At 43.9% G+C, this 12,262-nt stretch overlaps 1 protein-coding gene across 2 annotated transcripts; it reads left to right on the top strand.

Annotated features, from left to right (window-relative positions):
* Window positions 1-3,364: 3,364 nt before the first annotated feature.
* CDCA4 (cell division cycle associated 4) lies at window positions 3,365-11,062 on the top strand. Of its 2 annotated transcripts, XM_030452632.1 has the most exons (3): window positions 3,365-3,452; window positions 7,130-7,210; window positions 9,096-11,062. In XM_030452632.1, the coding sequence occupies exons 2-3, from the start codon at window positions 7,172-7,174 to the stop codon at window positions 9,849-9,851; spliced, it is 795 nt and encodes a 264-aa protein (XP_030308492.1). In that variant the 5' UTR covers window positions 3,365-3,452; window positions 7,130-7,171; the 3' UTR covers window positions 9,852-11,062. The 2 variants fall into 2 exon arrangements, with proteins under 2 accessions (XP_030308492.1, XP_008499286.1); XM_008501064.2 differs by lacking the exon at window positions 3,365-3,452 and having other exon boundaries at window positions 7,128-7,210.
* Window positions 11,063-12,262: the final 1,200 nt, after the last annotated feature.

The following is a 12,262-nucleotide window of genomic DNA, read 5'->3' as shown; positions in this document are numbered from 1 at the left end:
ACAACAACACCACAGTTTCAGCCCTGCTCCCAGCCACTGAGTTCCAATTAACTTCTGTGGTTTTATAAACACTGTCCAACCCTACAGCAGCCTTCCTGTCACAGCCGATGTGTGAAAGCCTGGCCAGCTCAGCAGGGGCTGAGCAGCTCTGAGAATGGAGCAGCAAAGCTCCCGAGGCATCAAGCACAGCCCAGTACAGCCTTGCTCGGGAAGGGAAGGAAGGGGGCTGGGAAGGAGCGAGTGGTGGCTGATTTCCAAGGAGCGTGGCACGCAGGTCACACACCACCCGGTACCAGCCACAGCCAGAGGAAGAGGCAGGCTGGGCTTCCAAGAGAGAGGGCAGGCTGTGGGATGGGGAGAGCTGGAGGACAGCGTGGCTCCCACAGCTGCTGCTGCTCCACCATGGGGGAGGCTGTGTGGCCACAGCCCCTCTGCACATGCAGCTCTCATGGGGATGAAGCCAAACCCATCCTTCATCCATGGGGAGAGCAAGCAAACCCCTGCCCGGCCAAGGGAAGGGGCTCAGCTCTCCTACTCTGAGGCAGGGGCTCCATCTCAAATAGAACCCCACCATGTGCCAAGGATGGATCTGCACCTTGGAGCAGCTGAAGGCGGTGAAGCGATGCCTGCTCCTAGTAAACCACCCCTGTACTTGCTGCTTTCACAAATAAAAGGATCCCATTCACCACTCCTTGGCTTTTATAAAGGCTGCCACTGCCCACTGCTTTTAAATCCCCTCAGGACTGCCACTCACTGAAGATTTTGCCAAGTGCCAGTACCGGCCCATCTTCACAGGAGACCCTTGCTGGGCTGGGAGCTTCATTTTCTTCCCCATCACCCATATTGGTCATTGCATCAGCAAGCAGGTTGCTCTGCAGGATCTCGCTGGCTACAATGCCTCTCAATTGTTTAGAAGCTTTGAGTACAGATTCTAAATCTCCTTCCCGTTTAAGGTCTCCTGCCATGTCTGACCACTGAATCTCCCCCTCCCTCCCCTTTTTTTTTTTCCTTTTGTATGCAGTTACTGTCTTCATTTCAGTTTCCCCCACCAGGCTGCATTGCAGACGTTTCTTTCCAGTTCCACTCAGTGCTTTGTCTCTAGACCTTCTACTTGTTAGCCCTCGGTTCTGCTTTTACTTGCAGATTGTCTTAGCTGCAAAAGTTTCATGGGCCGAGACAGCTTTCTCATTATATAAATATCTGTTTTGGAAATTACCAGTTTTTCACCTTTCTTTTCAACTCTGTTGTTAAAATGTCATTTACTGAAACAAGTAGGAGGATGAAACACTTCAGCATGTAGCTAAAATTTTATTCTCTTTATCACATTGTGGTTACAATTCAATGAAATTCTCTACTACTCTATTTTAGTCCTGAGTTTGTTTACTTTCTGTTAAATTCTTTCAGCTGTACCGTTTTACATAGGTCTGTCCAGACTTTTCCATTTTGACTTTTCAAGTTTTGTTTCTCACACGTGAGAGGTTTTTTCTTGAGAACAATCAAATGTTGTAATACCTTGAAGAAACATTGATAATTCATCAGCATTTCAAATATGACAGTGCTTAGAACCTTTCAGTATTTTTCTTTCAGTGGCTGAATCAGAAATACAGATTATGCAGGTTTTTAAGCCATCAGACATCCTCTCATTTCACTGGAGAATTTATAGGGGGAAAAAAGACCCCACAAACAAAAATGTCAAGACCTTCTAATGGTATCTAAAGGAAAAGAAAAAAAAAAGGAGAGAGGACCAATGTACTTTACCCTATAGATGATGCTATCAGTAGAAAGAACAATCCTGCAGGGAACAGGGGAATAGCACTCACACTGCCTCGAAAGATAAGTCTAGAGAGGCTCAAAGGTTATTGCAGGATTTATTGTGGGATTACCTATTTCAATTCTTTAAAACAAAACAGTAAGTCACCAATATCAAGCTAAATTAAGGACGAAAATATCTATTTGAAGCATTTTTCTTTCAAAATTTTTACTTGTATTTTTGCACCCGGATGTAATAAACACGGTGTAAGAATGGGAAAATAAAAAAAAAAAAATAAAATAAAAACGGGGAAAATACTGAACTTGGTAACCAGTCTTGTCCCAGAGGCTCATCTTGCTATGCTATGGCAACGTTACTTCCTACTGCTTTCTCCTATCAAGCGACAACTCGGTTGTTTACAGCCTTTCCAACTCAGCCTCAAGCCCAGCTGATTCCTTCCCTCCCCCCCCCCGCTCCCTAGCCCACCCTTTCTCTATTTTCTTTCTCTCCCCCTCCCCGCAGCAGATCCTCCCCTCGCCCAAGCCGCAGGATGGAGGCAGCAGCTGCTGTGGCCCTGCGGCTCCCTCCCGGCAGCCGCAACCAGGACAAGCCCGGCTCCCCCCCCTCCTCCTTCTGGATGCTTTGGAGGCAGCCGGCACGTAGCTGCAAGACCGGGAAAGCGACGAGAAACGTTTCATCGGCCTAAGTACTTGCAGATGTGCAGCAGCAGCGAGTTGGGAGTCATGGCAGCGTTTAAAGTTTTGGGGTTTTTTGGTTTGGTTTTAGTCGGTGTATTTTTTACACTCAGCAGGGCGCTTGGAGCTTTTTGGAACAGAGGCTTCCCGAGGAGAGGGGAGGGAAGCTTCACTCCTTCCCTCCCCTCCACCCCAAGGAAGCGGCTTCCCCGGCCTCTGACTCCGCGGCCTGTGGCTGGGAGGCCAGGCCCAAACAGGAAATGCCAGAGGCCTTGCTAATGGAGTCATGGGGCCTGGCACCCCCCGCGGGGCGGCAGCGCCGGGGGGGCGAGGGTGGGAAGCGGCTGCTAGGGCGGGCCGGCAGCGGGTGGCGCCGGGGGCTCCCGGGCCCTGAAGGAAGCGGCTGCCGACAGCAGAGAGCGGCTGGGCCCTGCGGGGGAGGCTGCGCGGCGCGGCGCGACCTCGGGGTAGGAGGGCCCCCCCCCCGCCTTGAGGCTCCCTGAGAGCCTCGCAGGCAGCAGCGGAGCCAGGTCTGAACCTGTTCCCGCTGGAGCCGGTGGCCGGGAGCCCAAACGCGCCGTGGGGCTTTGCCCGCCGTTTGAAATCAAGGCCCCGCCTCACCCCCGCCTCCGCATCTCGGCAGCCTCTCAGGGCTGAGGGGAAGGGCTCGGGCGCCATGGCAACCCCGCAGCCTCCCGGGGGCGGTGCCTTGGGGCGGGAGAGCCCAGGCGCCATGGCAACCGCATCGCCAATCACAGCGGCGAGCGGCTTCTGCGTGGTCTGGTGACAGCCAATAGCGGCCGCCGCTGCTCTACAGGAGGGGCGGGGCGGGGAGGCGGGGAGGAAGTGAGTTCCTTTGTGGGCCCTGACAATAAGATGGCGGGCGGAGGAAGGCGGGGCCGCTCTGTACGGTTAGTCCCGCCCCCTCCCTTAAGCGCGGAGCGGTCGGTGAGGGGAGAGTGGGGGATTCTCCGCTGGCAGGCGGCGACGGCAACAGCGGGGAGGAGGTAAGTCGACCCGGGTTGGGCTGGGCTGGGCTTGGTCGGGCGCGGCGCGGCGTGAGGTCCCGGGCTCGCCCGCCTTCCCCTGGGGCTCCGCGTGGCGCCCGGGCGGGCGGGGGGGCAGCCGGTGTCGGCAGAGCCCGCGGAGGAGGGAGCGGATTCAAAATGGCGGCGGGCCGTTTGCCGGGAGCGCGGGACGAGGAGCAACTGCTGCCTGGGGCCGTTCGCGGTGCGGGGGGCCGGTCTTGGCGGGTTCAGGAGGCACATTTCCCCGTCGGCGCCGGGCGCCCAGCTCCTCCTCTCAGTCTTTTCCGTAGCCGCGTACTCTCTCATCCCTCGCTTCTCCGCCCCCAAGCTCCCATCCAGCGCTGCAGCACCCACCGCCGGCGTGCCGTGCTTGGGGACCTCCCCCGGTTCCCGCATCGCGTCTCACCCCCACCTCGGCCCCCGCCGGGCTCCCTCCTTTCCTCCCTCCCCAGCCTGCCTACGCTGGGTTCGCTCCCCGCCCCGGCCGCGCCCGCCGGTCACGCCTTCCCCCGCCGCTCAGCTGCTCCGGCGTCTGCCTTTCCACGAGCCTTCTGCTCCTCTGTCTTCACCCCTGCCCTGGGCCTGAGGCTGCCCTGCTCCTCAGCCTGCCTTTAGCGGGAGTTGGTTCCCATTCCCGAAGCCCTCGCGTCCTGGAGAGTCGCCTGCCAGACCCCTTCTCTCGGCGAGTGTACCAGACAGTGCTTTATAGGTGCCTTTGTTCCGGTTCGAATAGCAGTGGTTGGTCCAGCAGCGTTCTGGTGTGTCTGCATTCCACCTTACAACTCAAAACCAATGCATGCATGCATGCCTGAAGAAGAGTACCTGGCTTTACATCTTGCCAATGTTACATATAGCTCTTATTTCTTCCCACAGTTGTTGTAAAGGATAATTTTGGACCGGGGATGGGTTTAGAGTGGTAGAGCTGAGGGTCAGTGCCTTCCCATGCTAACCATCATCACTATTCTCATGGCTGTACAAGAAGGAAAAACCACCTGGCTTCAGTGGACCTCCAGCACTGGCCTGACTAGTTCTTGTCTGCTTTCTCCTAAAGATTGAGTTCTGAAATCTCCTGTTTTCTCTGTTATCCTAACTCTAAAGAAGTGATGTTTCCCCTTAAGTATATTTTTGGCAGCATATTGTTACATGAATCTGAACTGAGCTGGATTCTGGAATGTGTAAGTTGATGCTCTAGTAAGAATTGGATCAAATTTCAAGCACCTTATTTTTAAAGCAGACTGGATATTTGTCAATCCCAAAAGGAAGACTTTTAAGGAATTGCATAATACTGTGCTACATTAGTGAAAAGAAAAAACAAAACAAACAAAAAAACAAAACAAACAAACAAAAAACCCTAGACCACCCAAGCTCACATAAACCTTTTTTTTGCATACTGTATTGTGCTACGATAGATAGTGTCTTCTTGACAGCATTCTTTGTACAGCTATTTCAAACAGCAGTTAACTTTAGCACACTAAGTTTGTGCCCTTGACACTCAGCAGTATAAGAAGGGAGATTATATAGCTAGTCTGGATATTGCTTCTTGGACAGACAGATGCTGCTTGAATTTATAAAGGTAATACTGAACACCTTGTTTCTAAAACAGCGCCATCAGTCTTGCTGTTGTGTACTGAGAGGTTTTGCACACTAGCAGATTCATTTTTTAGTATGTTAATATGTAAATCAATAGAGAAACATACTTTGAACTAATTAGGTTTTAATTTAGTGTTCTCTTGATGATGCTTGTTGGAGGTAGTGCAGGGAAGGCTGGGGAAGGTTGTTTATTTGCAAAGTTTTGATTGCATCTGATAAATGGCTATGAGGTTAATATTTTCTTTTTACTGAGAACTTGCGTTCTAACACACACTTGTATGCCAGTTAGTAGAATCTGAGGAAATAATTGTTGTGATGGGCATATGCTTTGAAGTTTATGCTAATGATTTGTTTATTGATCCAGGAAAGAACCTGAAGTCCCATGCAGCAGATCTTGCACATTATTATATTGTATAGGAAACCTGTTTTCTTCTTAAGTATGTTAATAGATAACAGACTGGATGTGATAACAGCTTTTTTAACAAAAAATTGACTTCTCATCACCTGTATCAGCCTGATCTTGTGGGAGACAGATAGCTAAAACCTCTGCCTCTAGGTTGCCAGCCAAAACAGCACCAGGAAATATTTTAATTTGTTGTTCTTGTGACTGCATCATCTTACTTGTAGTTGTGGAATTTTGTTTGATTGGACTTCTGAAACATTTATGTCTTTGCCAACTACCCTAAACTAAAAGCACATCTAATAGCAAGAAAGGAATTCACGTAGTTACCATATGCAGGCTCTGGAATAGATGGCTCTTTATTTATAGATTGTTTTGAATCTCAGGGAATAAGAACTTCTGAACTTTAATAGCATCTCAAGGTGTTTGAGAGAAACAAATACTTAATTGGTTTGATATTGTGGTGTCTCACTGGAATTGTAGTTCATATGCCTCATAACCCTGTCTTGAAGGTTGATGTGAGCTCATTCTGTAAAAGAGAATGAGATTATGAATTAACTGAAATACAGTTTCCACTACATGACAGGCTAAATATTTATGGATCCAGTAAAGAGACTTTGGCTTTATAGAGTGTTCAAGGTGGGTTTTAGGTTGTGGTATTTTAGCAAGTGTGCAGCTTCCTGTGAGCAACATGTTTTCTGCCTCCACCCTCTCTTTAAGTCCTGTGTAAGTCATCTCCTTCCACCCTAATTTTGAAAGCAAGCACTCTTCAAAAATTTTTCATGACTAGCCACAGTAGAAAACAAAAATGGATGCATCCTTTTTATATGTTTCTTTTCTAAGTATGTGCTTCAGTTGCAGACACTGAACTGTCTTGCACTGTGCAGACATGTCTAGAAAAGTATCTGAATTGTTTACATATTTTATCATGCAAGTTTTTTGTAGCCTGTTGAAATGGAGCACTTTTGTTTGTTTCAGGAATTAAAGGAATTCTTGCCTGTGTTTAGTAGTTGTATTTAAGTATATCAAATCTTACTTTGCCTTAAATGTGTTTTTAAAACTTAGCCTTTATAATTAGAGTGATTTAATTACTGTTATTGCTTTCATTATTGTAATCTTGCAAAACAAATGTTAGTCATAAAGTTTCTGAGCTAGTAAAGGAGATTTCTCTAGTTTTTCTATGTTTCAGTTTTCTGTTTGTGCCTGCTTACTCTTTTTCTGTAGATGACACAGAGATACATGGTTTTGTACATTGAAGGTGAAAATTATGGTCTTGTGTTAAAAGTAATGAGGGCTTGCTTTCAGTATGCTTTTGTGTGCAATTTTTCAGATGGTCACTAATGATTTTGTTTGTTCTTTCAATGGCAAAGGTGTAAGGATATGGGAGAGGCTGGTCCAAAGGTTGGGTAATAATAGCCTAGAACTTGGACTTAAACTGGCAGTTTTCTTCTCCTGCCAGAGATTTTATGTGTTGGGCAAATCACCTTTGTGCTCTAGCTGTAAACTGGGTTTAATAGTACTATTCAAGTTTGCAGTGGTGTGGTAGAGGATACAGATACTGAAGCAACTGACAAATTATAGAGGTGTATAATTTTCTGAAATGGGAAACGATTTTGTTGTGCATCTCCTGAACTTGGCTGACATCTTGCTTCCCCGTACTTGGCAGGTGATGCCCTAAGTGTTGCTGTATGGACTCTTGCTCAGTAGCATGGGAGAAGAGGAAGGACTGCACCAAACACAATTACTGGTTGGTCATTTTTTCCTTAAATCAAACTGTAATCTAGTATTCTGTGTAGTCTCAGGAGCATGGGGACAAAGAACTGGACATCAGGATTAACAAAAACTCCAGTAAAAGCTGTGGAAGGTTTATCTTTAAGAATCCATGAATGTTTTTTTCCTCTGCTTCTACACACCCTAGTCAAGTTTTCTGCCGAGTTCAGTTTTTCTGTTGATGTGCCACAGAAGGCACAATCGAGCAGAAATTCGGGCTGTTTGACAGTATGTCAGGTTACTGGAGAAAATTTTCAAAGAAGCTTCCAAGCCTTTTAATATATTGGTAATCCATGGATAGTTTTTAAGAAGTCTATGAAAAATTACCGTAAGACTAAGTTAGTATGTTCTATATTATAATCTCTGCCTTACAATTTCCAAAGAGCTTTGTACCTTTTGTGCAGTCTTTACAAAGAATTGGCAAATAAAAAAAAGTTAATTCATAGATGTATTCAGCAGTGTAAGAAGTGTTGTACAGAGTCAGACCAAGTGTTTATCTAGCTGCTGTGCTATCTCCAGGTTTTCAGAGAAGATAAGTGTGTAATGTATTTTGAAAGGAACAATGTTGCACTTCGATGGATTTTTAGTGACTCTGAAAAAGCTGAGAGAGCTCTTAAAATATATGGAACATTCTGTAGCAACCAGAAAAGCAAGGTAGAAGTTGGGGCTTACCAAGGGAAATGGAAAATTATATGGAAAGACACAGTGATAGTATTTTGTATTTATCAGCTTTTAGTTGAAAAACATAGTTTCGTTTAGGTTACTATCCTAAAGAAAGTCCCCAGATGCTGGGCAAACAGGTATTCTAAGGACAGAAGACTTGGAAGGGGCATAACAAAGGTACAGAAATTCAAAGAACAGGTACTAGCTTTAATTTGCAGCCTGATTTTTGTAAGACTAAAAGAAGTGACACCCACTAAATTAAAAAAAACAGAAGTATTTCAAGATATCAGCTGCAATATTTGCACTGTGTTCTGTTGTCAAAATTAGAGCAATTCAGAAGAGAAAAGGCCAAGTACTTGAAAGGCATACATTGGAAAATTCAGCGAGTGATTTATAGATGCAAATAAGAAGCCTGGATGCACCCCACTTATTTTTAGCTGGTGAAACTAAACTGGGAATATGGAAAACTTGCTTTCAACTGGGAAAAAAGTACAGAAGCCCATACAGAGTATGACTACTTATTGGACTTGCACAGTTTGTATTAGAATCACACAGTTCTGTTACTCATCTGAGCAAAGGAACTGGAAAGATTGCGTTAGGCACTTCAGTTGGATGTCTTAAGTTGTATGGAGCAGATGTACATCTTTTTCTCCCTATAGCCAAAATAAGCTAACCTTTTCAAGTATGCTGCCCATAGTGGTTTTTTCATGTTACTCTGTTAGACATGTTGATGTTCTGGAGGGGTCAAATATTGTGCCAGGTTGTATTTTTATTTCCAAAACTAGAGATTGAGTATGCTAGCAGAAACTCAGGAGGAGTGAGGAGAAACTGCCTCTCCAGTAGGTGAAGTACAGCTGTTGAGATGTTTGCTTCAGTACAAAGCAGTGGCTCCTGACTTCCATCAAGTATGGAGCTTAATGGGAGCCAGGAGCTGGGAGCCCCTGCCTCTCTCCAATGCCAGGACTCGTGGACCTGCTCACCCCTGGTTCCCAAGTGCCATCTTTGGGAGCCAGTCCATATGTTCCTGACCCGTGTTGTACCAGACTGGCCATGCTATAACCTGGTATGACAATTCTGATGTTCCTCTCTTAAAATAAGTTGGTGTTTAAAGTTTTCGGTTTCATTTTTTTAGTCTTTTTTTTCCACCTTCCTCTTGAGCTGTAGGGTTGTACAAGAATTTTTATGTTTTTTTTTAACAGGACACAATGTTTGTGCGAGGATTAAAAAGAAAATGTTTTGATGGCGAAGAAGATATTGAAGGAACTCTGGCTGGTATTAAGGCTATTCCTTCATATAATCTTCAGCGGCAGTCACTTTTAGATATGTCCTTGGTTAAACTTCAGCTGTGCCACATGCTGGTTGAACCAAACCTTTGTCGTTCAGTACTTATAGCGAACACGGTACGGCAGATCCAAGAGGAAATGACTCAAGATGGGACTTGGCAGATGGTTAACACACAAAGTACAGGGCAGGCTTCCCTGGATCGTCTTGTTTCAACAGATATCCTCTGTCGTTCATCTAGGGAACAAGCTGAGGGAAAGCTTGTTCCAGACTATAGTACTTTCAATAAAGACTTTGAGAGTGACCAAGCACAAGATAGTTCAGAAACTATGTCAACAGCCTCTTCAGTGCAAGCTCCGAGAAACCTGCAGAGCAATGTGTGGGAAATGGAGAACCCTCAAGAAAATAAAGGAAGCTTTCAAAAATCATTAGATCAAATATTTGAAACACTGGAGAATAAAAGTCCTAATTCTGTTGAAGATCTCTTTTCAGAAGTTGACAATTCTTACTATGATCTTGATACTATGCTAACAGGCATGATGAGCAACTCAAAAATGGGACACTGTGATGGACTTGAAACGTTTTCTTCTCCAACAACTACAACTTCTAGCTCTAATTGTAAATCTGATCTTAATGAGCTTGATCACATTGTGGAAATCCTTGTTGAATCCTGAAACTCCTTGTGCAGGAGAGAAGGATCTGTTAGTGGGAGGAAAAGACTCAAGAAAGCTGTTTCCACAGTTTGTTCTATCAAATCTGCACGTGTATTTTATAAATATCTATATATCATATAGATATATATTTTAAAAAAGCACTTCATATTGCAAAATAGTGTTAACTCTTAAAGTTAACCTGCAACTTGTAGTGTAATCAATTTATTGTCCATTGAACTGTAAGTACATATGGTAAATGGTTTTGAGCTTGTCCAAGGCTCAAAAACAAAAACCAAAATTTGGTTCCTTTTGCCAATTTTTTTTTTAGTCTTTCATGGAGGATATGCTCAGAGAGAGACAGTGAGAGTCTCTTGTCTTTTCTTACACTTCTCCCAGTATAATGGTAATAAAGGAGAGAAGTTTGATAACTGGTTTCCTATTTTCCTCCAATTTCCACTTTGTTACACTGCAACTCCTACCACATCTGCTGCTTGTGTTCTAAGTCGCTACATGGCTCTTAAAGAGCAGTATGCAATAGTTCCTGTTATTCTAGCTAGCTTATTCTGGTTTTTGCTACAATTTTTACTTCAAAAGTAGTTTTTAAATGTTTATTGGTGTTTAGATTTTTTTCAGGTATTTTCTTAAAATATATTTTTACTACAGATATTATGTCAGCTGCTAACTTAGTAACTTTTGATCATATCTGCAGTTGATGTATTTTTGGAAAGATTTTCAAAAAGGGATGTTTTTTTACTGTGAGCTACCCCATGTAGTTCAGTAAAGTGTATGTAAATGTAAATACACAATTTTATACTTTACATTAAAATGTAAGAGCTGTTTTCATGGTTCTGTTTTATAGAGTAGTAATTTACTAAATTGAGAATTGTATGGTTATGCTTGTCATACCCCATATATCAGAGTATCATTAGAGGAAGAGCTTTGATCCAGCTAGATACAATTACAGACCATATTTTTGTTAACTACAAACCTAAATTACATAGGTTTTTATTTATGTGTATTTATATGTAAATGTAGTCAAGTGAGTTGTTTTATCACTGAAGTCAACCATCAAATATTTGTTTATTTGATATAACTATCTTGCACTAATTACTACAAAAAGTGTTATTAGCGGCCTTTACATCTCAGCTGGTATGTCATGATGTCTTGTCATAATTAATATGCTCCACTCTTACCAAGGGTTTCCTCTTGGCTTTTTTTAATAACAAAAGATACTGCAATGTGGGGTGGTGTTCCTTTCTTCAAGTACTCACGATTGATTGAGAGTGTGTATATTTACATTAAGTTTATTCCTATGAGATTTTGGGGGGGAAGGGATAGATCAAATACATTGTATAAATTTGGTATAAAAATGGCAAATATTTATCTTCACCAGGTGCTACTGGGTAAATGCCCTGATCTACCATGAAGGTAAAAACAGGGGGGAAAGATTGAGTGGATTCTGGAATGTGTCAGCTTTGGTTGTGCCAGGGGAAGAATCTGCCAGTAGCTCTGTTGGTGTCTGTAGACCTGAGCCACACAAGTGACTAAACATGAAGGGAGTACATTCCTGCACCTACAGACTTTGCCTTCCCATAAGTGACCTTACCTATATGCACTGTCCTTTTCAAATTCTCAAATCCCTAAAAGGGGGAGGATGGTAGGAGGGGGGTATTCAGGACATTCCTGGGTCACCTCGATAAAATGAGACCATTGAGCTTACCACTTCAACAAGTGCTGTAGAAATACCTGGTTTGTGAAAAAATTTCCAACTTCATAGTTGGATGAATGCATCTTTCCTCAGTCACATGGAGCCTTGCAGTGAATTTGAGAACATTCTTTTTATTAAGAATACAAATATTGTATTGGACATGAGATAATCCATAGTTACTGTATGTAGTAGTTAAACATGTCTTCCTGAATTAAAGTTTGATTAATAACTTTATATTAAATTATGAAATACCATACAGGTACTTCCAAGTTCAGTCTTCTGTATAATACAGCTGGACCAAACATACAAGCCCATGCTGTGTGTCTCTATAATCAGTAGAGACATCACTCATTGCTGAAAGGTGTTGCAGTAGTATAGCCTGCTTCAGGAGGGTACAAATGTGAACTGATGTGAACTGCCATATCTCACAGTGGCATGACAGTCTTACTTGGCAGCTGTTGTTGCAATATCAGAGATTCTTCCTGCAGAATTGTAAATCCACAGGAAATCTTTCTTGATGCTTTTGTGTGTGTGAATAGATTCACTGAATTGGACAGCAGGTGCCTTAGGGTAAAGCAGAAAGCCAGGCCATTCCAGAGTTTTACAAAGGGTACATCAGCATTGAGTTGAATAGCTAAATTCTTTCTGATCCTATGGGAAAGTTCCCCAAAACTGCTATGGAACTGTGGTTCAAACCACAGATTTGAATTATGGGTATTCCTCT

Source organism: Calypte anna, chromosome 5A, assembly GCF_003957555.1.
Source record: "Calypte anna isolate BGI_N300 chromosome 5A, bCalAnn1_v1.p, whole genome shotgun sequence".
NCBI lineage: Eukaryota > Metazoa > Chordata > Aves > Apodiformes > Trochilidae > Calypte > Calypte anna.
The sequence above is the reverse complement of the archived record's forward strand: the minus strand, read 5'-3'. Positions and strand labels throughout refer to the sequence as shown.